The sequence below is a fragment of the Cloeon dipterum genome, chromosome X (genome assembly GCF_949628265.1).
Source record: "Cloeon dipterum chromosome X, ieCloDipt1.1, whole genome shotgun sequence".
Lineage (NCBI taxonomy): Eukaryota > Metazoa > Arthropoda > Insecta > Ephemeroptera > Baetidae > Cloeon > Cloeon dipterum.
In genome coordinates, this window is record NC_088790.1 from 17,496,728 (window position 1) to 17,521,388 (window position 24,661).

Consider the following 24,661-nt stretch of genomic DNA (forward strand, 5'->3'; position numbering starts at 1 on the left):
TGCGTTTTAATTGCGTCGTTCCGCGAGGTAACACAATCGTTCCATGCGGGTTGTTAAGCCCAACTGCCATTTAATTAGCTTAAGCGCCGCTTTCGTGAGCAGAAAAGAGCACTAAAATGTAGAAAATTGTACCGGCTGAACAATTATCCAGACGAGGACGTTTTGTTTCGCGCGAGTCTTGGTTATGCAACCGGTCTGGCACTTGTGACGCAGTCGTTGCCTACCCACCGATTCCAAGGCGACCGCGGTTTCCAAGTCGTAAAAGTGGGCTTCAATTTCACACATCACCGCACTCCCTTACAAAGGCAACATTTGTGCCAATAAAATGAGAACCGTTTCCTGCTGTCCCGATTACCTTTCAGAAAATTTGCGGTAGCAGCAGGTTATATATTACGACTCGTGTATAAGGGGTCAAGGTGAAATTAACTATAGTTAGTTTCACCTTGTTTTCTATTAATATAATTATATTTCACGTGGCAATGAAATAGTACTATAATACTTTAATAATGTATTTTATAATCTAAGAATAAATTGAATTTTCTTGTATTGGATAATGAACAATAAAACCAACCTGATTTTTCTTTTGGATTATCAAATTTGATAACGGCATCATAATCCTTAAATATCCTCCACTTTGAATTCAAACACGCAGGGTTGATATGTTGAGATACAGAGCAAAAGAGACAATTGCATCGACCCTCGTAAACTCAATAAGCAGTTCGGAAAACAATGCTGCAAACTTAGCTCTCAACAGAATCCGTATTGTATAAATCAGGTTTGTTTGCTCCGGGTAAAAGCAGCAGCTGCGTTGAATATTTATGCAAATTGCGTCCGCTGTGATGATACACACAAAGGGAAAACAAAGGGAAAGAATGTTTCAAAGAAGGAGACGAGTGCGGGAAAAGTTGGCATGCAGCGAATCCAAGGACGACAGCTGACGACGTGTTTGTCGGTTGGTGCTCAAAACTCGAGCACCAAGCACAGCAGAAGGAAGAGCAGGAAATTGGGCTAATCTCGTCTTGACATTCGTCTTTGAACGCCGCAATTGCGATGCACAATATAAGCCCCCTCATAAGAATCATAGGGCTCCACCAGAGGGAGTTTCTGCCTGTGCAGCCACATTCGACATTTCTACGGACATGACTTGAGCTAGAATGACAAATAAATGAGGCGTGCAAGATCAAGAGGTGGTTTGTTTCCCACTTGATAGCTGATTCTATTGGCAGCAATATCATAGCGATATTTAACTTTTAATATATCTGGTGAAAATAGTTAGGAAAGATTTTATAAAAAAATGGGGTGAAAATTTTGACCTTCTTTTTAAAAACGTTGAATTTGGCATTACGTTTTATTAAATGGGTAAAAAACACATATTCAGCCCGTAAATCAAAATTAATATTTAACTGCAGATACGGCCTGAGGGGCTGACTCAGATGCTGTCCAGCACGAGAACGGACAATATAACTCTTTTTACTTTTTTCACCTCTGTTATCCGTCCTGTTTAACTATGACATAGGTTTAAGTCATTTAGAAATACACTGTTTAAACAAAGTCCAAAATACACTCGGTCTAATTGGTGAAATGACGAGTTTTTATCGCCCGTGTACACAAATCAACAGCCGGCAAATAAAGATCTACGCTGCAAACTGGATATAACCGCAGGACGTGACTAATCTGCACCGATTTGCAATGAGAATGTAGAAAAAGCCAATTAGCACTGCAAATACGAAGCGAAATTTGGACGATATTCGCGCTGCCAATATTTGCCAAGTTTGGCAATCAAACATTGGTTTTTTCCCCCAGGAAGCTGCAAAGTTGACAGCCCCAGGGTTTGGCGATCGTGTTGCCAGCGGGAACACCTGGCTAGACGCCCAAGCAAGATCAAAGGCCTCAGCAAATAAGGTGGGCCACACGAATCAGCACCGCTTTTGATTTCTCATTTTCTGGCTGACCCTAGAGGATTGCTTGTGCGACGGTCCTATGTAAAATAATTTCGCTCACAAACGCACTATTCTTGCTCTTGCTCCTAAGTAAGACGACAGATACAAATGTTAGGACTCATATTGTCCTTTTGCCATTGTTCATATAACTTTCAGCTTAATATGACCTAATGTAATATACATGAATAATAAACAGATATACATTGTCAATAGAGAACCCTTGCCATTATTCCTTTATAAATAATAGTTTTACAAATCATATTTTAATACGACTGAATATACATTATATCAAAGAATTGTATACCACACGACTAATAGTAAAAAATATCGTTATATTTGTTACCAGATACTAAATTTAAAATCATCTTATTCAACGTCGTTTCCCTTCATTTTGAAGCATCCACAGTTGGAAAGATCAATTTAAACAAATCAAAACCTTGTCCTATATGAATACAAATAGTTACTATCGCCTTAATTTAAACGAGGAGAAGTGATGCATTATTCCTTATTGAATTAAACGCAAGAGACTTCAGTCAAAGGCTTGGCAGGTGCATTCATTTTACAATCTGCCGGCGCGTTTAACAAATGCAGGGTGAATAGAGGTTGTTGCAAAAGTAGCGGCAACAAAGAGAGACGCAGCAAACAATGGCCGCCGCTCCCTTTCAGTAACTGAGATTTTTTTCTCTGCTGCTCTCTTGCTCTGTACTTTTCTTATTAATTTTTCCTAAGAGGATTTCCTCCGCTCCCGTAGAGGCAAAATTGCAATAAAGCTGCAGCCAGGGGAGTGATTTCGCAATTCCCTTGGCAGTATACAATGCATGCCTCTTTCTTTGACATTTTGAATTATTAATATATCTTGGACATTTTTCTAGGCATGTTTAGCAAATAACTTTTCTTGAGAAACGCTTTAATAAATGAAAACTTGGAAACTAATATTAAAAACAAAATACAAGATAAATAAGTGCACCTACGCTTTTGATTTTAAAAGAAACTGTTTTCTTAATAGTGACGAGGATAATATATTGTTCTAAAATTAAACACGAATAGATGAAGAAGAAAAGCAGCTCAATCGATAAGGAACGAAAAAACCTCTTGCCGCACTGATTGTGGTTTTGCTCTTGAATCTACTAAAAATGCCAAAGAGCTAAAAAAGTTTGAATGAAGAGGCCAAATCAGGCGAAAGTTGATTATCTTGTAAATTTAATAGCACATTAGCTTAGACTGGATTCTCAAAACTTGGTGCTGACGTGTGAGCGCTAGCACAAAGGCTCCTCAGTTATTTCCATCGTGATTTAGGGGCGTGCCTATGAATATGCACGAAAGCTGGACTTGAACTCTTGTGTGGCCGCACCAGGGCCTAATTGAGGACAAAACTCGAGTGTCGGTTGCATAATGACGTCGCTCATTTGGCGCCTAACGAGCCGGGCTGTGTTATTTAATCAGGTGGATTGTATGCTGGCGGGACACGTCACCGTGAGAGTGGAAGAGACAGACAGACACGGAGATCCGCTCCACACATTCAATTATGCGGCCGGCGCGAGCAATTGCCAGGCGACCCGAGCACGTTCAGCCCATTACTCGGCGCCAAACAAAAGATTCGCTAATTATTCACGACTGCACGACCCTTCGTGCGCACGTGCCCTTTTTCGCCTGCCGAGTTTGCTTTTCCGAAAAATTACCTCCAGATGGGACAAAGGTGTGTGCCACGCGCGAAAATTGATTCTAAATTTACGGCCAGCCTCGTAAAGGGTTGGAACGTAGCATCTGTTTGGCTGAAATTCCTCTGCGAGCTGCGCCGATAGTAAAGTTTTCATAAAAGTCTGGCAATAATTCAGTTTGGCGCCTCGCGCATAAAGTGTCGTTCGTCTCCGCTATCGGCCCTTCGCTACAAATGATAAATTTATTGACATGACAGCTCATTATTCTCCGCACGCTGGAAATCGGATTTCAAAGCCGGCAGCGAGCACAAAGAGCGCTTGTTATAAAAATACGCAGCGCGAATTACAAACACGGTAAAAAGTGGCATTGATCTGGTTGCTTGGCTGATTTCCCCGGGGATCGGCATGTTGACATTGCATCCGCGAGTGAGTGTCGCGTGTGTCAATTAAATTTAACTAACCCGCGCCCCGAGAAACACAACACATTCCACATAATATATATATATGTACATATATACAATCGTTCAAGCTTGTCTTTGCCGGGGTCGAAGTTGCTTCTGCTCGGCTTATTATGATGATTTCGGCAAGCCTCAAAACTTTGCCATCTAATTATACAACAACAACAAAGCGTTTAGTTGGAAGGAGCAAACGAATGTTTTCACAACTCTCCTTGAGTTTAATAAAGCAGAATGCTGTTTATGGTGCGCACCCTTAAAGCGTGTTTCACCATCCTTGCTGATTTCACTTGAAATCCAGGACTTAAATAGGGTTAACAGTAAAATCATTAAAAATAAGTAATTGAAATTCAAATAGGAATTGATTTTCACAAGTGACACTTCAGCTTGTTCTTAATTATCGCACGATAAACAAATAATTTTTCCTCGTTCACTTCCCTTTTTACGATTTAGAAGAGCAGGATCAAACCTTTATTTTTTAAGTTTGTTTTCCGAGAATTTCTTTAATGGGTCACGTTGAAGCAAAATTAACGCTTATCGAAAATCGTCTTTAAAAATTAAATTATTTCTTCGGGTTGAAGACACTAATCGCATTCATCTCATATGTCAGAATTTTAGAAGATAGAGTCCGTTTCACCCACCAGAGGGTTCTTTGATACTAAAACTGTGGTGAGTTTATACCTGGAAGCCGATAAAATATCCTTTTCACAAACTTCCTCAGCAGAAAAACTTACTTCGATTGATTGAATTCCCTCGATAGCGGGTGCAGAGCACATTCTGTCTGAATTTTCTCTGTGATTTTGCTTTTGCACACGAAGAAGGACCAGAGTTTTGCCTTCACGGGCTAAGGATTAGGATCGTGAGTAGACCAACTGTAAGGTCACTTTCCCTGGCGAAGAGCACAATTTGCAAATAGAGCAGAGCCATTAGCCGCGTTTCAATCCGTGTCAGCGGCCATCGTCGCAAGTCGTTTGCATACTGATGAAGCCGATCAAACGCCCTCGAAACGCGTCGATGGGGCTCGATTGGGCCTCAAGCATCGCCGGCTCTGTTTCACGTTGGAATTAAACCCACTCGGTGGTATGGCAGCGGCAGCAGCAGCGTCGAAGGCGAAGGAATGAGGGGTGGGCAACCCTTATGACTTTGGAGCGCATACTTTGCTCTCTCTCTCTCTCTCTCTCTCTCTCTCTCTCTCTCTCTCTCTCTCTCTCTCGGGGAAATTTCGCCCGGCGGGAAACGCAATAAGGCGCGGCGTGTCTTATTATTTTTCTCTCCGTCAGCACGGCTTCGCTTCGTCATTAAGTTCTTCGCCGCCGTATTTTGTTTTTGAAACATGGTAACAAGAGAGGCCCTAATGAAGTTGCTTGTTTGTCTCATGCACGAGCAGACGCAGCGGAATTGAGTTTTAATTAGGCTGTTCTTTCTCGCTAATATGATTGGCTATGGTTCTGCGCTTCCCTGACCACCAACACCGTGCAGCCGTAATTTGCATATTTATTAGTCTCCCGGAAATAAATAGAGCGTGTTTATCGAGTGCTGCATCAGGAAATTTCAATTTGGCGTACGCGCTGTATGATTGCTGCGGACTTCCAATTTAATTACTCTCGACGTGGTCGTTTCGGATTTGCACACCGCGTGTTGCTTTCGTCCATTCAAATCGCTCTAGGGGTAGCTAACTGAGTGAGTTTAGTATTGATTTCCTACTCAATTGACAAAAGTTTAAAAAAATCCTATCCTGGCATTTTTGAATTGGTGAACACGAATAATATTTCTTGCATCGGACGAAAGAGGTCTTTTTTGCACGTCTACGCGCAGCATGGCGTAAATATATGTTTTCTAGGAGCACGTTATTGGAGCACGTGAAAAATGTTTGTACGCTCTCGCATGACAAGCGAGATAAATATGTATTTGCTGCCGAGAATTCGTAGCAGCACATAACACGGCTTGACGGGCGCCTGCCACCACGAGAGCTTGTCTCTCTGCCTCTTTTATTTCCCATTGACGGCCTATTCATGCGTGAGCGAATCAATTTTTCATTACACCCTAGCACCACACGTTGGTTGATAGCCACGTGTCAGGTGTCACTCGAACGTGTGACAAACAGATTTCGAACGCATCCAGCTTCCAAAGCGAAAAAGATTGAAAGGCTGGAAAAGCGGATTCGACTGTAATTGGAAATCAGCTTATTTCCCCTTCGTTTATATTATTTTACCATTCATATTAATTTAATCCCATTTGCAAAATTTGTAAATTGCAAGGGGTTTTAATATCCCTGTATGATATTGTAGCAGGTATAAAAATATACTCGAAATAAATACTGGAGTGGAATAGGTAATATTTAGTTGAAGAAATCGATGGAAACCCAATAATTAACTAAACTCAATACTTTAGTGAAAATAAAAATTATCCTTGGCCACCAGGGATAAAAAACATTGCTTGGTCAGCTAAAACATCTCCATAAAAGAGTGTTTTCATCCAGGAGCGCTTGTTTGTGTTTTTAAGAAAGAACGTCAAAAACAGACTGCCTGTAAATTTCAAAGAACCGAATTCGACGCGCACATCTAGTTGTTTGTATATAAACGGCAATAACACCAATGTAAATTGATGACCGAGAGAGGCGGCCGGTGACTGATCTTATTTTTATGCAAACTATGCCGAAGCACAATTCACAAGTTCAGCTGATCATTCATACCATTCCATTTTTAATTGCGAAAAATTATTTTATACCTGCTACACTAGCATAGGGATGTTAAAGGGTGAACATTGCAGGTTAATAAAAAAGATACAATATATCTCTAAACCACCTGAAAAGTCCCGTCCAACGTTGAGAAAAGACTTTCAAAGAGTTACTTTTTGCGCACTAGAAAAAAGCCGACATTCGTTTCTAAAAGGAAAATAGGAAATGAGAACTGGGAGAATGCTCACAAAAAATATATTACTTTCCTGACAGTTAGCTTTTCAAGGATTATTGGGTTTGGAAAGCTTCTAAAATTAATGTCAAGTTTACTTTTTCGCGTCTTGTTGGTCTCAACCGTTGAAACTAGTTTTACCCATACTAGTATTTATTTCAGATAAGAAATGGTTTCACTGCATTAAATTTGCACGAAAACAGAACTAATTTTATGTATTACTCCCATTTTTTGCCAAACTAATTAAGAGAAAACTTGAGTTTTACGCCACAGAGGTGGCACTTGTGTTGTGACAATTAATACGCTAAAAGATAACTAGCAAAAATTTATACCCCAGAGATCTTTGGAGAGCATTTTGCTGCTTCAGGAATTTCCTCATAAATATTCAAGAGGACCAGCCGGCGGCTCAGTCTACGAACATATGTCATCACACGCGAATCCGCTTTCACAGAATCGAGTGCTCTCGCTCGCCTCACTTCCCACGACAGAATTACAATCGCTCGTCTTCTAAATTCATTCTGCCCTGGGCGAGTAAGTGATTTCGCAGACGACCCTTTCTTTTGAAATTCGAGACAAACAAAAAGCATTCCGTTGTTTCCTCGTCGTCTGCGCACTTTCGAGTTACGCGCCACTTGAGAGCAATATTATTGGCGCAACTTCTGTGCAAAGACTTTCCTGTGCTTGGACCAAAGTAAAAGATGTTTCGGCAGACAGCAAAAAACGTTCTGTTCATGAGAGGAGCAGAAAGAATATTGCAGTAAGACAGGTTGATTGCCATCTTGAAAGGTGGAAATGAATTGAATCCATAAATTTACATTTATTGATAGCGAAAATTCCTCGTATTTTCTTAGCGGCTGTAACAATTATGTATTTTAAACACCATATTTCCTATTTAATTGCAGGAAATTGTAAAAAGTTACTTCTCTGAAAGCATCCGGAGAGAGTGTGGGAGAGAGAAACTAAAACAAACATTATAGCTGGGAAATGCTAAAAACGGAGCTAATTTGCGTGGAATTGCACGGTTGCCAAGCAGGAGGCGGAATCCCGTGAAAAATGGCGAAAAAAGAGTAGCACTTCTTCCTGGAATGTAAGTCGCGGAAATTGCGGTTGGCTGCGAACGGGATTTTAATTTCGCGTTGAATGGACTCGCTTTGCCACCGTTTGCACTCCTTCTGAAAAGCGTCGACCCGCATTCAAACGAAGGCTTAACCTCTATCTGCCCACAAATATGAAAAAGTGTACTCACTCCCCCAGAAAAAGAGAACTGTTAAAGCGCGCTGAACGCAGCAGCCCACAGAAAATTTTAGAAGCTCGCTCCACTACAGGGGAAACCGAATCAGAGCATTGTTTATTACCAGGAGACGACGGGTATCTCCCCCATGGGAGGAATATTTTGAGGCTTCTTTAATATACCGCTGAGCGTTTTGGTGAGATGAAATGTCTACTTGTAGACCTTTTCTGAAAACGCCAAGCATTCTTGGCAGAACTGTGAGTTTATTTGTTGAATTAAATTAAAAATTAGGTTTTCAACTGTAAATTAGATAAAAATGCAGTTCCTTTGATGGTAGATGCAAATCCATGATTTAAATCTTCAAAGTATGATCAAAATGATGCAGCAGATATAATTATGCAACAATGCGTTGAATCATGGTGCGAAAGAGTGAGGATCGGAGCAGACGGCGTGAATTGAGTAATTAAGCGGCAAATTCTGAGCGATTTGCGCTGGGCCAAGTTATTCTCCGTCTTTTCTTCTTGGCTGTGTGTCCGAAAGTTTATCCATTAGTGCCACATGTCGGCACCGTAATTGTCTGACGTAATTACCACGCGCGCAGCAGCTCTTGATCCGCTTAGTCAGCGGCACTTCATTACCAAATTAATCCGCAAATACCGCCGACAGATGCGGAAAACTCACACACTGCTACTCCATATTTCTCAGAAAAGCTTTTACACTCGGAAAGTGTGACAAAGCCCTTTTTACTCAGGTTTAATTCACACGCCCTGTTAAACCGAATTCTGCTTGACACTGATCGGATCAGGAGAGGTGGATTCGAGTTCCTGGATTCAACATGTTATATTTTAGATTGTGGTCTAGAAATTTTTCATTAAGCTTCAAGTAAACTGCTCACTTTTAAATTATTGTGAAAAACTTTTTGATGATATTTTAACAAGTGCTAAGAGCAGCAGATTGTCGTTGAAATTCTAGAAGCAGAAGCAACTGAAGTTCCAAATAGTGTAGCTAAAACAATTCACTCTCCAATTTTCTGTTTATATTCTGCTCTCAGGTAACTCCGAAAAGTGTATGAAAAATGGAACAGTCTAGTCGATCCATTCAAATGGGAAGAGAGGAATCGAATATCAAATAGGGCTAGGAAAAGAGCTCGACCACACGACAGAAATCAGATTTACTTCTGGCAAAACAACTCGTCACAAAGTGGCAAGGAGCAAACGGAAAACTGTAAGTTTGCAATAATTTATCTTATACAATTAAGCGTGTGAGCAATTAGTGCGAACGTCACGCGGGGTTAACGAATTAATGAGGCCAAGCGCGCCTAGCACTAATCCTGACGGATCTAGTACGATATTCAAAAGGTCGATATACGCGCTCGAATCCGTTGTGTGACCGCGCAAACAGCCTGTGGAGCTACGTCGTGTTATGCCTCACTCGCATTCCAATATTGCCCCATTTTCCAAAACTCACGTTTGCTCCCCAGGCGCTGCGCGGAAAATTGCGATACGAGCGAATTTTACGAACAATAACAGAAGCATTGTAGTCAAAACATAGCACGCCAGTTTCCATTGTTCTGGCGAGTTCTATCCCAACCAGCGGCCTTTGTTTCATCCTGAAAATTTGTTTTTCTGAGTTTATTTCAGGGAATATTTATCTTCGATTGCACAAATCGTAAATAGCGCAGGAGAATGTTCTAAACAAGATCCAGAATAATTGGCAGAAGATATGAACTGTTGTCAAAACCAAGAGTGATTAAAATCCTACTAGAAACTCTCAAAGCTTGTCTAAGAAATTTTATTTGAGTTGGAATATTATTAAAATGTTGACCTTCATACTAAACACATAAATTTGAAATTAATTCAACAATTCTTAATAATTTAATTAATTACGAAAATATCCTCTATAAAGATTAACTTTTCCTGCTGCAAGATCGACTTCAAAAATAAAAAATAAATGAGAAATCATCCGATGTTAACAGATTGGTATTTCCTTTCCTATTTTAATCGTTGAACCTACAAACGCGATGAGCACGAGGGATTTAGAAATCATGCATCACACATTTCCTGTTTTTTTATTTTCATTTGCGTTTTAGATTAATACCAATCAACGCTCTTATGCATTCAATTAGTGATTGCTCTCCGCAGTTGCCAACACTAGAGTTGAGCATTGAGTTCAGCATGCAACGTTATTCGGGTTATTCCGTGCGAGTGGCTCGCAACCGTATAGTACTAATGGTATAGCGGAGTGCCCTTTGGTAGAACTAACATGTAAATTGAGTCTGCCTCGCAACACCTGAGCTTTGTTCGTTCTAATTGCAAATCAATTATTTTCAACGTTCGGTGCTCGCAGTGAGAGAATAAAATATCAAAGCTCTTGCCTGACGAGGGCATTAAAGGACTACAATTTACACGAGTGCGAGTTGGACAGAGAGAGAGAGAGAGAGAGAGAGAGAGAGAGAGAGAGAGAGAGAGAGAGAGAGAGAGAGAGAGAGAGAGAGAGAGAGAGAGAGAGAGAGAGAGAGAGAGAGAGAGAGAGAGAAAAATATATATAGTTTAATACTTTCAACAGGAGGTTAAGTTGTTTTGAGCTGGGCAGATGCAAAAGCTTTAATGCTTCAGCTGTCACACGTTTCACGAGAGAGATGTAAATTTGAAAAAAGTGCAGCTACAGCAGCAGCAGAGAGGCAAAGCTGTTCATGCATGATCTCGCAAGCCGGTGATTAAAAAAGTTTTAACACCAGCCGCGTGCACACCGAAATGAAAAGCGTAGTGAACACGTACGTTCTCATTTCGCAAAAACCCGCGAGCTGCCCGCGTTTGTATTAATATTCGTGTTCGGTGCGTGCGCCATATGGGACGAGACAGGATTAAAAGTTCGCGTTGTTTAGCGCCGTGCAACCATTAATTTTCAATATCGAGCGCACCGCACATTTGCTGCGCAGGTGCTCTCCGAATAAAGATATTAATAAAAACGCGTTTTATCGGAGTCCGATATTTACCCTTCTTTCGTCAGCAAACCAGCTTGGCAGAATTGGTATTTCTCATCGTCAGCAAATGATTCGAGCATTTTGTGCCTTCATTCTCCTTCTTGATGCACCAGGAGATTTCTTTCCCAAGAAGATTATTTCAGTTATATCATACTCTATGAAGTTGGCACAGTTGCTCAGGGGAGAGGGGAGCGAACTTTTCGTAATAACTCGTGAATATGGATAAGTTGTACAGTGTGCTTAAAACGTCAAAGAGAGCAACTTTTTCAAAAATATAACTCTCGGAGCTGAAAAGTTTCTAACCGAGTGTTCTTATCCGTCGCAAATGTATCAGTTAAACCGCTTGTTGCTCACGGAAGTGGAAGCAAGTTTGTTCCCGCGCGTCGAGCAATTTCACCCTTGGATGGCTTCAGCCATGATTTCGATTGTCGCCCGATAAATTCGCACAGCACCAAGCTTTAAATTTCGGATTTAAAAGATTCCGAATGATTCTGGTGTGCGTTGTAAACGTGGAGAAGCAGCAAAATGAAATTTCATTGCATTATGAGGAGGGAGAAAAGGCGCTTTTAACCAAATTAAAAGCAAACAATGGTTGTCGAGCCTTTATTACTTTGTCCTGGATATTAAGTCGAGTCTCAACAGAGTCGCACAGATGCGCGTTGCAAAATTAATATTGCATGCTTATCCTGCTGCGCTAGTGGCATGAAAGTGAAACCCGCACGAGACAACTAAAGGACCCAAAAAGTATATTCTTCATGTTTACTCTTGTTTTGTCAGCCTCCTATTCGCTTCTTTCACTCAACAAGCATAAATTATCAATGAGGAACGAAAATCATTTAAAGTTAACAGTTTGAAACATCCCTTGCAAGGTGCAATCTCAATTCCCAGAAAAGCTTTTAAAGTTGGTTTCGCCACCAAAGCTTAAAGCTCAAGCGGTTTTTCTCGTGAAAACTCTCGACGGCTTGCGGATTGCGAAAAGTGCTTTTCGCAGCAGCGGACAATGAGAAAAATACTTTTGTTTGGCGCAATTTTAACATCAAAGGTGCTGGGAGTGGGCAGAGTAGCGAGGCACGTGAGTTCCCGAAAAAAAGAGAGTTTAGCCTAACCTTTAACGCGAAATACCTTTTGCAAAGTCAAATGTACGACAAAATGTTCGAATTTGGCTTTACTATCTGTTTTCAATTACAATCCGAAAGTTTTGAAAAATGACGCAATCAAAAATCGAGTAAATTTGTGAATTAATGCCTAATTTCATGGATATCACAATGAAAACTAGGAGGTGGCTAATGGATAAAATTGTTCAAGTTAATCATTATTTGACTTTTTATACTGCTAGAGCTAACAGGTTAAAAAACTGATTTATTTCAACACTTGAAAAATAAGTAGAATTTTTAGATAAATCTTTAACGTACTTACAGGTTATAAAATTTAATGCATTGTTTGTATTCAGGTCCTATAGGTTCCACGAGTGATTTTTGATGGTTTGGGTCAGCTTGAGAAGGTTTCTGGATCTTTTCTACTTGATGCGACTGAGTAACCTTAAAATCGTGAACTTATTTTTCACATGCCGTCTGCAACGGCCATATATAACAAATAATAAGCAATTCAGACTTACTGAAACTGCAAAATATAAAGTCAATTGACTTAAATTTATTATCTTACACGTGTTGTCAAAATTCCTGCATAATATGAAAATTCGTTGTTATAGAAAGCAGTAAAAAATTTAAATAAAAATCAATTACAGACCCTCTTGTTTACGTCTCAAACAGAGACATATGAATAGCTTTGTGTCCTGCTAGCGAGATAATATACCTTTTGAAATTCGCATAGGCGGAGAGGCCACCCAATAAAATGTTTTCCCTCGATTCTCCCACGGCCGTCCGTCTGTTGATTTTTCTGGGACGCTGAGCTTTATCCTGCTTTTTCTCGCCATTCAGCAGACCGAAACACGCGCTGAATGCAAAGTAGGCGACGCACACACAACAAATAGTCAGCAGGGTGATGTGTGGACGCGGCAAAAGTCTTCGCTGCCGCATTGATCCGCACGAATTGCAAGAGCCTGATTTTGACACACAATACGCGTTTTGTCCTCATTAGTGGTTGCGTCTCAATTTCCGCCACTGAGCCGGCGACCTTAAGGCAAACTCGCAGCATGCGCCAACGCCGCGCACCCTGCTTTTGACACGAACAGAAGCTATAAAGCCTTTTGCAAAAGCTGATTAGGGAAAATTACTAATTCAGTTTACGATTTCCTCTTGAGCAATTTGCGTTAAGCTTCATCACTACAAGTTTTGATAATTTAGATTTACAAAGTCCTCATTGGAATCACAATGAATTTAAGATAAAGGACTCTGTGTTCCTCGCTTCAGGATGTTAATTTCATCTCGAAATTAATTGTTCTTTCACCAACAAAATGGAACGGAAGAGATCAGGATTGACCAATCAAAGAAATTAATTGAATCCTCTGATCGAGCTTGAATTTTCTCTGGGACGCTGAGCTTCATTCTAATTTTTCTCTGCTTTTCAAACAGCAAATAAATCCAAAATTATTGAATGTCAAGAAGTCAAGAGAATAAAGGGGGTAGAAAGTTTTGACTCATTGAAATTATTAATTTTGATTTGATTTAATTCACCCGCTTTTAAAAAAGAACAACAACAAACTTATAAAGCGCCTCACTTGATCCGAATCAATTGGTGCGTACACCCAAATTTAAAATATGTATTTTTTTCAAACATTATGAGTGCGACGAAGATTGGGAAATAAGAATGGTCGATTTTAACACCGCATTTCTACCCTCAGCACATTATCAGACGTCGAAATTGGAGTGCGGTTGAGCAAGTCGGTGTGCAGTGAACGACACGGAGCAACTCACTCAATCATAAACCGCAGATGGGCTGGCCTGTGTGGCAGCAGCCATCTGCGGATTTTCAGCCCGGCAGCTTTGCGATCGCTCATGCAAAATGTAACGCGTTCGCGTCTCTATGCACGACGCGTTTTAAAACTGCAAAGGAGAGCGTCGAGGCCGGGCGTTATTTTTGTCCTCGCTTGCAAGCCTCTTATCCAAAGTAAAACACTCGTGTGGCAAATCTGGCGCAGATGGTGCGACTCGTCGTGTTGATGCCGCCCGTCCGTCCGTCCGTGCAGAAATGCGACGCAACTTTAGTGCCGAGTGAGCAAGACAAATTGAATCATCCGCCTGCCTCCCTAGCCCACCGCCGATGCTGGTTTGTAACGACTCGATAAAGATGCCAGTCCCAACCCTTGCGAAACCCCCAAAATAGCAGGAATGGACCCGGGATTCCATTCTCAATTTTAAATAGTTGATGCTCACTTTTCAATATAAATAAATTATTTATAATTTTCAAGACTGGCTGACAAGGGTTGATTTTTTTAAAGTCATTAACTTTGCAAATAGCCTCAGTATCTTGGAAATCATAGTTTTTCTTGCGTGAAGCATTGAGCAGCTCTTAAGGTTCATATTTCCATGCAATACTTCTGACTCTGGTAAATTTTAAAACAATCATTCTAATACGTCGAAAATCACTACAAGTATTTGAAATTGTGTTAAGCTGACCACTGAATTTTTATTTTTCCATCTAATAACTGCTTAAAAGAAAATAAGTTTTTTATTGCAGAACTCCCAAGAATAAGATCAATTTCCTGAAACTCCTGATTTTGGGGCTTTATTTGGAAATTAGTTACAAAAGGCTGAAAATCAATGCAGGAATTAATGAACTTTAATTTGTTTTATTTGAGATCGACAGATTAATATTATTTCTTTTATAGCCCCACCATTAAAGGTGTTTTTTTTTAAATCCAGCCTGATGTTTAAATTAAACCTTAATGCCTGATATTTCACACCCATCACTAAACAAAGTTTATAAAATTTAGATTAATAATGGCTGGCCTGGCGTGTTAAAACTAAGCTTAAATTTTATGCTTAAACAATGTTTTCTTAGGACCGGGTTGTTACGTCACGTGTCAATTCCCTTCTAGCAGGTCGAGTTGGCAGCTAGTCGGTTCGCTCCCTATATGCAAGATTGCGTTTATCAGCAGCTGACACACGACCCAACGGACTTGTTTTTCTTTTTTAGGCTGCACCCCACGTCCTCTCCTACTCGCAATCCCTGACGGCTTGTTGGATTAATTTTTGTTCCTCAAATCGATTCGTTCATAGCAAGGCGCTCGTGTGACACTCCCCTGAAACGAAAACACGCAGCGAGTTCGGAAAATTCTTGGCTTCTCCCAGCCTGAACAACCGGGATGAATGTATTTTTCTTGCGCGTCGTGTGACAGATGAGATATTGCTCGCTTTCTTGGAGCAGAACATTAACAACGATGTCACTTGGAATTGAAAACAGATTTGGAAGAAAAACTAGAAAAGCTGTGTCTGGAATAGATCAATCCTCAATACCAAGGTTTAGATTAGTTGAAACCGTAGATATAAAAAGATTTAGTTATATTTAACCAATGTTCCCCAAGAATATTAAGGCCTCCTAATTTTTTGTAGATTGTCGCAATATTTAAGCAACATTTTTTGGTCAGGAAATTTGGATACCAAGACAAATCTGATGTCTTCAAAAAATGAGCGTTTGGAAATTTTATATCACATCAATTAAAAATTACGAACGCAAGAGGAGACATAAAATTGGGCTGCTGGTTAAAATGCTATATAATAAGAGTCAGTTCCCCTAACATGACTTTTGGCTTGTTTCAGAATTCCTGATTTCCTTGACATTTCGTCGTCACGGCAAACTGAATAAAAGATAATCACGCAAATCATTGAAAGTTGCTAGCTCTCCGTTGCTGTAGAAGCGCGGGCACTGAGCTAGGCTAATCACTCTGTCGGCGTTGCTAACAACATCTGCTTTGAGCATACATTAGTTTTGATCTGGTATTCGTGCGGGGGCCGGCAGGGGCAGGAGGTGGTCGGACATCCGCCAACTTTCCTAATGAGCCGCGTCTTTACTGTATGCACTTACCTTGCGTGAGCGCACAGCTTCTCCCGGGCTGCGACCAGAGAGAGATCGTCGTGTATCCGGCCGATTATCATGACTGCCTGCAACAATAGAGCAAACACCTTTTAGTTGTGACGAGAGAAGTCTCGAGGTTTGCATGTTGATTCAATCAAGGCGAGGACCAACTTGTAATTCGCTTATTTGTCTGCGGGTCAGGCGGCCCGCCCGCTCCAATTAATTATTGGCGGTAAATAGCGTTACCCGAAGTTTGTCAACCCTTGCTCTTCCGAAAATGCTGAGCAAATATCAACGCGCCTAATATGGGCTTTTAACTCTGCATCCGATTCGTCAAAAACCATCTTAAGAGCACAAATCAGATATTATGTAGCTTAGAAATTAATTAAAAAGTTGCATTTTGAAACCTTTAAATTCAAAATAATGTTGAAACTAGACATTTTAACCGTTTCTAGTTCAAACGCAATATTTTTACGAAATTGTGTTGATATTTTGGCAAGTTTGCAATGCTGATCCTTCATAAAGAGTATTTCAATTTTAATTACAATTGAATTGACCTAGTTCCTTGCAAAAAACAGTCAGCAGGATATTAAAAGCAAAAATCTCTTCATGAAAAAACTCATTGCTAGTGAATTTTCACTTAGCATCTGCGCCGATTGATTCATCGAGGACCTCAATTAACTCGGCGAACCCTTTTCCCATTTCCGGCCACCTCTCTCGCTCTCTCCGCTTATCAGAGATTGATGTGGCGTTTAAATTGGCCCGGCAGATGCACACCCGGCTGAACTTTTAAATTATTCCAGGCGGCGTGCGCACGCGGTGTCGCATTTTCTGCGTGAATTATGCCCGCGGTGATTATTTCCATGCTTGCTGCCTCCTGATGCAACCGACTTGGCCTACCTGCCCCGCGGGTTGCATACAGTCTTACGCTCTCATTCGCTCTGCCGCGCCAAGCGCGGAATCTCAGCTTTTGCGGTAAAACGGGTCAAGCAAAATTTTCGAACTACGAAGCCTGTCAACACGAAATGAAATTACTCTGAGTTTTCCTTGTGGCTTAATGCGAAATTTTCACCCAGTCAAAATATTGAAATTAATGGGTCGACTAATTTTCGTGGAAAACTGTATTGAAAAGCAAGCTCAATAACGCTTTGTTAATTTCATTATAGACCAAAATCCAATATCAAATTATAAAGAGAAGCGTGGGTCTAAAATTTTTGGCAAATATCCCACCGCAGTTTGGCACTTTTGCTATACGCGTCGAAACAGTGCGTGCCAGCAAAATCGATACTAATTACGCAGCACGACGCTTCATAAAATTAAATTACATCTGACGCGCGTAATATCCGTCTATCCGGTTTCGAAGCTAATTAAAAACGAATTTGCTCTCGGCCTCAGCAGCTTCCCGTCCATCAGCCGGTCCAATTCATTTCACGCCACCTTGATTCCCAGGCGTCGAAATTCGAGTCCGGCACAGAAGGGGTGAGGCGGGCAGACGGGTGGGCGGGTTGGCGTTCAAGGGCTGTGTCCCGCCAGAAGCAGAAAACTGCTCCGTCTGCCCCGCGAAACACAGGCATTTTTATTTGCCGCGCGCGCTCGGCAGCAAAAGTTTTGATTGCACTTTCCGCTGCTTCAAACTTTCTTTCCGCTCGGCTCAAAGTGGATTTTAACGTCTTTAAATATTTATAAAGCAGATTAGCAAACGAATTGTGAGTCGGTGGCGCACATATGAATTATTCAGATGCCAAATTATTTTACGCGACAGAAGCGCTGCACAAAAAAATCCGCGTACATCAAGGGTAAAGAGTTTGAAAGCTTTTGACACCGCTTTCCACGTTATCGGCAACACACTGGCGCCCAAATTAAATGTAAGTTCATCAGCTTCGGCACATGTGTGCTTGTGGAGATAATGATGTGCGAGCTTTGATGGAAGCCTGCCACAAAGAGCGTCATCAGCCTCAAAACTTGCTGTCAAATGTGCTGTCACTGGCAAAACGCTCTCGCAAAAGCGCTAACTATTTTAATAGAAGCACCACTGCTGCCGAGTTGCAAATTATCTCGCTTTATACAGGATCTAGCCAAAATATTTTGTGTAAAACACTGTGCAAAGGGATCAATCAGCGGTAATTTCATTACCATAATGGACTCATTTCTAGGTTTATCCATGAAATTATATTATAAAAAATTTCTTCCTTGAGTGCTGAAACAGTTAGTCCAGAGTGAAAGCGTGTGATTTTTCCTCTCACGATTAAATCTTTGCTTCTGCCAACCAAACTATATTAGGAAAAGGAGTTATATTAAAATTCGTTTCCCATTGATTTAATTTTTTTGTTTTAGAATTCATTTGGCTTGAAATACAGTATAGGAATTTCTCATTTTAAGCTGGTTCTTTTAAGCACTGAAAGTTGTAAACTTTTTTAATCGAAAATCACTTTTATAATTTGCTCTAAATGATAAACTATTTTTCATGATTTAATTAGAGGAGCTCAAAATGTGATAATTTGACGTTCTGAGACATTTCTGTGGCGAGAAAGAATTCACGCCATTGAAATCGTCCAAATTTATAGATACTGACTTGAGTGGGTAAATAGAAATAATATCAATGTGTCTCTACAAACGGCAAACTCCCTCGCAATGTGTAAATCAGAGAATCATTTTCAAATCTCTCCGTCCCAGAATCAGTAAGTGCTAACACCGCAATTCACTGAAAACAGTCGGTTTCGGTCGGTTAGAGCAACGTCCTGCCTGGAAAGTTAATTTTGAAGCAATTTGAGAGGAATGTGGCAGGCAAACCACAGAGCCGGCGCTCAGGCCTACAATCCGAGCCAGCAACCCTTTGACCGTGACACAGGCGCGTCCAAGTGACGCTGGCTGGGACCGCAGCAGCAACTGGACTGCTGCATTCCGTCCAACTCCCTGAGGGAGGCAAAATTAATTGCGCTGAGCTCGCGGATGCAGTGTGTGTGACCCAAATTGTGAGGAAATGCAACACGTGCAGCAGCAGCAGCTGTAGGAAAAGCGTCTGCGGCGCCCAGCTTGTTGCAAAAAGGCGAGAAATCCGATTTGCCGAGCTGTGCAGATGACGGGTGCGGAGCAGACTCAGGCGAGAATATAAGTGGAAGCAATCCCTTTCAAACTTTCATGAGGGCAAACGAAGGGGAAAAGGAACTACATTTCCATTTTCAGAGGGAAATTCACGGCTCTAACACTCTGGAGCAAGGTTGAGAGCATGTTTTACATATTTCTCGATCAATAACCCTAGCCAAAAAATTGGTGTAGGAATTTTTCTTTCCAGTCCAAACTTTTCTTTTTAGCCTATTGATTTTGCAAAATCGATTGATTGGTATCGAAAATTTTGAGCTTATCAAATTTATTTATTTAAAGAAACACCAATGGTGTACAACAGACATGCATAAATATATTACAGTACACTAGCACGCATGAGAGTAAATGGGATCTTCTTGCATTCCAAAAAGTGGTAGAACTTCACATTTATTCATCACAGTATACACATTTACAATCGAAACCGGCCTTACAATGATATTTCTTGTTAGTACAGTAAACATAATGATAATCGTGACAGGCGTGCCTGGTGAAAACATGTCTATTTAGAAAACAGGCATTTTTCCAGCCCGGATCGCCCATTGCAGGGGTGCCATAGAAATCTCCATCGATCTGGGAGAGCTTGAAAAGTCTATTATTAATAAAGCTATTGCGTAAGCAGCAGTTTCTGGAAGTGAGAATTTCTTTAGATGATCATCAGCAAAAAAGTCAGTGTCAGCCAGCTCATATGCTAGTCTAGATTTCATAAATTTTGACAACGCTAAGGCTTTTTTGAGGAAACGAGATTTTGCAGATTCTAACTTATTTAAGTTGGTCAAATTAAGATATGGCCAGATTGCCTGTATGCCGTAACTAACGATTGGTGCTATGGCTAAATTAAAAAGCTTATCAAATGTAGCCACTGATTTTTTGTTTGTGTATTTAAGACCTTTTTCATACGGTATTTTCATATGTATTCAAAGTTTCAATCCTAGTTTTAGATATCTGGATCTACTCCTAAGTGATGTTCAACCTTACATACGTATAGTAGCCCTTGGGATCACATTGTTAAGGAATTCCTAGGCAGTGACAATGCAATGGGGTATATTTGATCATATCGGGGATATTTTACTGGCTGGCCAATGTAAGAGATAGCGAAAGGCAGTTAATTTTTGCTAACCCCAATGCTCAAACGGGCTACGAGGAACCGGCGTTTACTCGCCACTCGCTGGTTTTCGCACCTTTCCAGCGGCTTTAAGGACGAATGTCTGGCGTATCAGTCTAATACCTTGGTTCCACATTGGGAACAAGCTCTTCTGTGGCTACTTGGGCCCCATGTTATCCGCATGGCAGTGTTATTAGAACCCGGTGAGCAGAGATTTCATGCTCAATTTTTTTTTTAAAAAAGTAAAACGAAATGATCCAAATATGAATCACAGCCTTAATAACTATAGGAGAAATATCTTCCGATCAACATAATTAACTGTCAGAATAACGAAATGACCCTGTTCCAGAGTTTTGATTCAAACGTGGGAGTTATCTACCTCGCGGATAGAGGATGAGGAAAAGGAAGACGAGTACGCATCTGGTGCCGATATTAACGCAGGAATAATTGCGTTTGAATTTGCCAGCAGCAACGCACGCCCCTTTTGTTTGCGAGACGAGAGAGGCGCAGCATCCATCTCTCGCTTCTAGCACTGTTCCTTCGTTTGAATTGATGTCGTCATTCGTCTTCCTTTGTTGCCAGCATGCGTGCCCGCAAACCCTTGAGTGCCTACAGGAAAAGACGCAGAAAAGACGCCATTTTCACGCAGCGCACATTTCCAAAACTTACTGTTTTAATTGCTCGCTAACTCAGTCAGTTCCGCTCCTCGAGCGCACAGAAATTCGCGCGCTGAACGTGTAACTCGAGCTCAGCTTTGGGCTTATTGTTCTAGAGATAAACTCCCTAATTTCCATTCTGTGAACGATGCAAGTGCAAAGTTTCTTAATTACCCGGATCGTTCTAAATCCCCAGCTTTGATCTTTTCTATATTTCGCTTGGATACATGCGTTATTTTTCATTTAGCAAGGCTATAGTTTTACTTGTGGGAATTAAGATCCAAGAAATGTCACATCATCATTGAAGGCAGAAATTCATCGCGTTTGAATTCTTTCCACTCAAGTTGTGTTTGATTTTAAATTCAACAACATGGAATTTTAATGTTTAACTTCCTCATGCCTATATATCTAGTTAAGTTACGGATGGTAGAAAGTAGGATTTATTGAGGGAGGAGCTTAAATCACAATGAGAACCGAGAGCCATCATCCCTATGGATGGTAGACACAGGATGATACGACAATCGACTTGGAATGTTAATTTTATACATATTGTTCGCGATTGGCAAATAACTAGGATCCGCAAGTCGATTATCGTATCCTGTGTTAACCATCCTTAATCATCCCTTGATTGTTAACAATTTTTTAAATTACAATCTGTTAGATTGTTACCCTAATGTTAATTTAAATTACCTTACCCTCGAAGGGGAGCAAACAATGAAATCGAAAAATATTTTACTAAACCTACTGTCATGATCCCTGCCATATCTTAACCTTCATCGCCCAAATACATAGTTTTAGTTTGTGTGCACTGGACCATAATCTAATAATTTCCTCCACAAGGGCTAAGCTAAATTATGTTTGAATTACAAAATTTTGCGTCCCATCCGGCCAGGCGGTTACCTGCCAGCAGCGAAATCGGTTTTACTGCCGAGCTTTCCCTATAGTTACGTCTCAGAATTCTGCCGATAGGAGTTAGAATTTACGCGGGAAGCATCGACCTTTTGGGACAGAACAAGGCATCGTTCCGGATGACGGCGTGTTTTGTTGAAGCAGGATAAAGGCCAGAGTGATGGAGTTTCTGTTTATAAGACGCGCGCATAATGCCGGCGATGCAAATGAGAAAGCGTCGGCACAACAGGCCAGTGCGTAATTTAGAGGGCGTGCTTTGCCTCGAATAATCCCTCAAATGCACTTTGGGCTCGAGTGAAAGCGAGCGTGCAAACCTTTCGCTGCGACGGAGGCAGTGAGTGGCAAAACAAATGTGCCATTACCTCGCCTTTTGCGTAGAATCGTGGAGCCAGGACAAGCCGGCGCCTCCGTTGAAATTTAGTTTCATTTTGGCATGGATTGTGTGCATAGACCAACAAAGTAATTCGTTTCCATCCAGCTCGATGAGCTTTCCAAAAATGGATTTGAAATTCATTTTCTCGCTCACAATGCCGAGATTATTCTTTTACCATACAGAATGCATAAATTAATTTCTTAAAATGACTGCTCTCTATTTCATTAAGCTATATACACGTGAGTGAAAAATTTAATTATTAAATTTTAAACTGTTCTCCTCCTAAGAATTGACTTGGAAAGACTAATAATATAGATAGATAAGTTAATTATGATGTCACCGTTTAGATTTTCTGGTTTTATACCCTTTTGATTTTAAGATTTAAATTTCAAAGTATAGGTGCAAATAAAATAGAAGTTTCTACAAATTAAAAAAGTTAGAAAGCGCTATTGAAAACTTCAGTATTTTACATGAATTGAAAAAATTGGCACAAACACTATCGGAATAGGAAATTATCATTGTCATGTGTGAGCAGTACACATATTGAATTATCTGTATTTCAAGCTACCAAGTATAAAAAAACGCTGGCTGCTATGTATAAATAATTGTGTAGTGCATACCACTGGTTTTCAATAATGATTTACAGTCCATTTATCAAAAATCAGTAAATATAATAGCCAAGTTATTTCGTCCCCATTATGCGATGGAGTGGTGCGAGAGCAGTCGAAGAGAACAAAAGGAAAGGCTTGCTGACGAATTTAGACCATTCATTCATCGCGAGTCAGGACAAAACGACGGTCGGCCATAAATAAGGACGGCGCGGCTATAAATTAAACAGGCGCTTTCAGTGCGAGGCTCAATAGCAGCCTCTCTGCACAACCACAGCTTTGCTTCCGCGCATATCCATCCTGCTCGTCTCGTCTGTCTGGCCGATTCAGCGCCAGGCTAAATTTTACGTTTACTGCCCACTGGCCTTCAGCTTGTCAGCTTCTTTTGCATGATAGGTATACTTTTCAGGCGCGAAATCCAACGATCACGCTTAAAAGCTTAAAAAAGCTGTTAAAACAGTTAGAATCCAAAATAGACAAACCTTCCAATGAGGCTGTTAAAAAAATAGTAAGAAAAAAAATTTCCTAGCCAAGATTTGATTTTTGTAAGCATCTGGATTTTTGCAGCAATTCTAAATGAATTACGTAGATTAGCTTTATTCAAACAATATATATGATCGCTCAAATGTGTAATGCTATTACCGTAAGCAAAGCGTGTTCAGTTCAAAGAGCAGAACTTCAATCACATTATTTCTGGTCACAAGAGCCACATCACTAAACTGGTGAAATGAAAAAAATCGCTCACCACAGAGGATTGCGCCAGCAAAATAATAATGAAAAAAAAACGCACAGCAGCAGCAAACAATGCCTGTAAATTCGAACGCATTTGCAGTTTTGGTAAATAATGAGACGCAAATCCGCTTTGGCGTGAGCGCCGCGCTGCGTTTTGCGCACGCTCTACGTCAACAGCTCTTAACTGGGATTGAACGAGCTGATGGAGTGCTCAATCAGTTCACTGATTATTCAAATCCCCCAACAGCGCTTTCGCTGCACTTTCGGCTCTTTTTCCAAACTGCCAGCCAGAAATTGAGTTTCACGTAATCAGAGTCAGATGAGAGTGAGACGGATGGACTTAACGAAAGTGGAATTTTATACGCATAATTAGGCGAACTTGAAACTAGAGACGGATCACGTGGCTCTCTTTTGTCTTCACAGTTATTATGTAATATAGATACTCCCTTTGTGCAGGAGTATTCCTTTACGTCTCCTAAACTTTGAACACATTTTATACTAAGACCCAAGACTGTAGAATCAACTACCTCGTAAATTAAAAGAAATTTTCTTCAGTTCAGCGACCTAAATCTAATTTATAACTTAAATTTTAAATACGAAAAATTGTATTCCAAAAATCTTTAAAAAAAGGCTCAATAAAACTCTTTTTGTGATATTGCGCTAGACATAAGTCAAAATCGTCCAAATATTCGCTTTGCTTCAAATCGATTTGCAGAAGTATCAATCGTTGCATGGTAATAAATATTGTTTTTAAAGCACTGCGGCTTTCGAATTTGTAACTATTAAAGACTGAAATAGAATCCTTTCACCAGAGTTTTTTTCGAAAGTTAAAACCGATAAACACACTTCATACTGAAATATATGGACCAAACTCGATTTGGTGCATCGAAAATTGCTCACCATTGACGGAAATGATGTTCGGGTCTGCTTCCGAATCGCAAACACGTTTCCTGCCTGGCGCCGTTTGTGCGAACGTGGCCTAATATGGTAGTGCGCATTAACGGCAGTGTAAGAGTGGAAGTGCACAAG

General features: G+C 40.6%; 1 protein-coding gene across 2 annotated transcripts in view; it reads right to left on the bottom strand.

Annotated features, from left to right (window-relative positions):
- Nucleotides 1-24,661, bottom strand: part of LOC135947208 (uncharacterized) — a 44,176-nt gene that overhangs the window by 3,954 nt on the left and 15,561 nt on the right. For both annotated transcript variants that reach the window (XM_065495881.1, XM_065495880.1), the window contains exon 2: nucleotides 16,160-16,236. In XM_065495881.1, coding sequence (XP_065351953.1) covers nucleotides 16,160-16,230 — 71 coding nt within the window. In that variant the 5' untranslated portion in view covers nucleotides 16,231-16,236. The remainder of the gene's footprint in view (nucleotides 1-16,159; nucleotides 16,237-24,661) is intronic.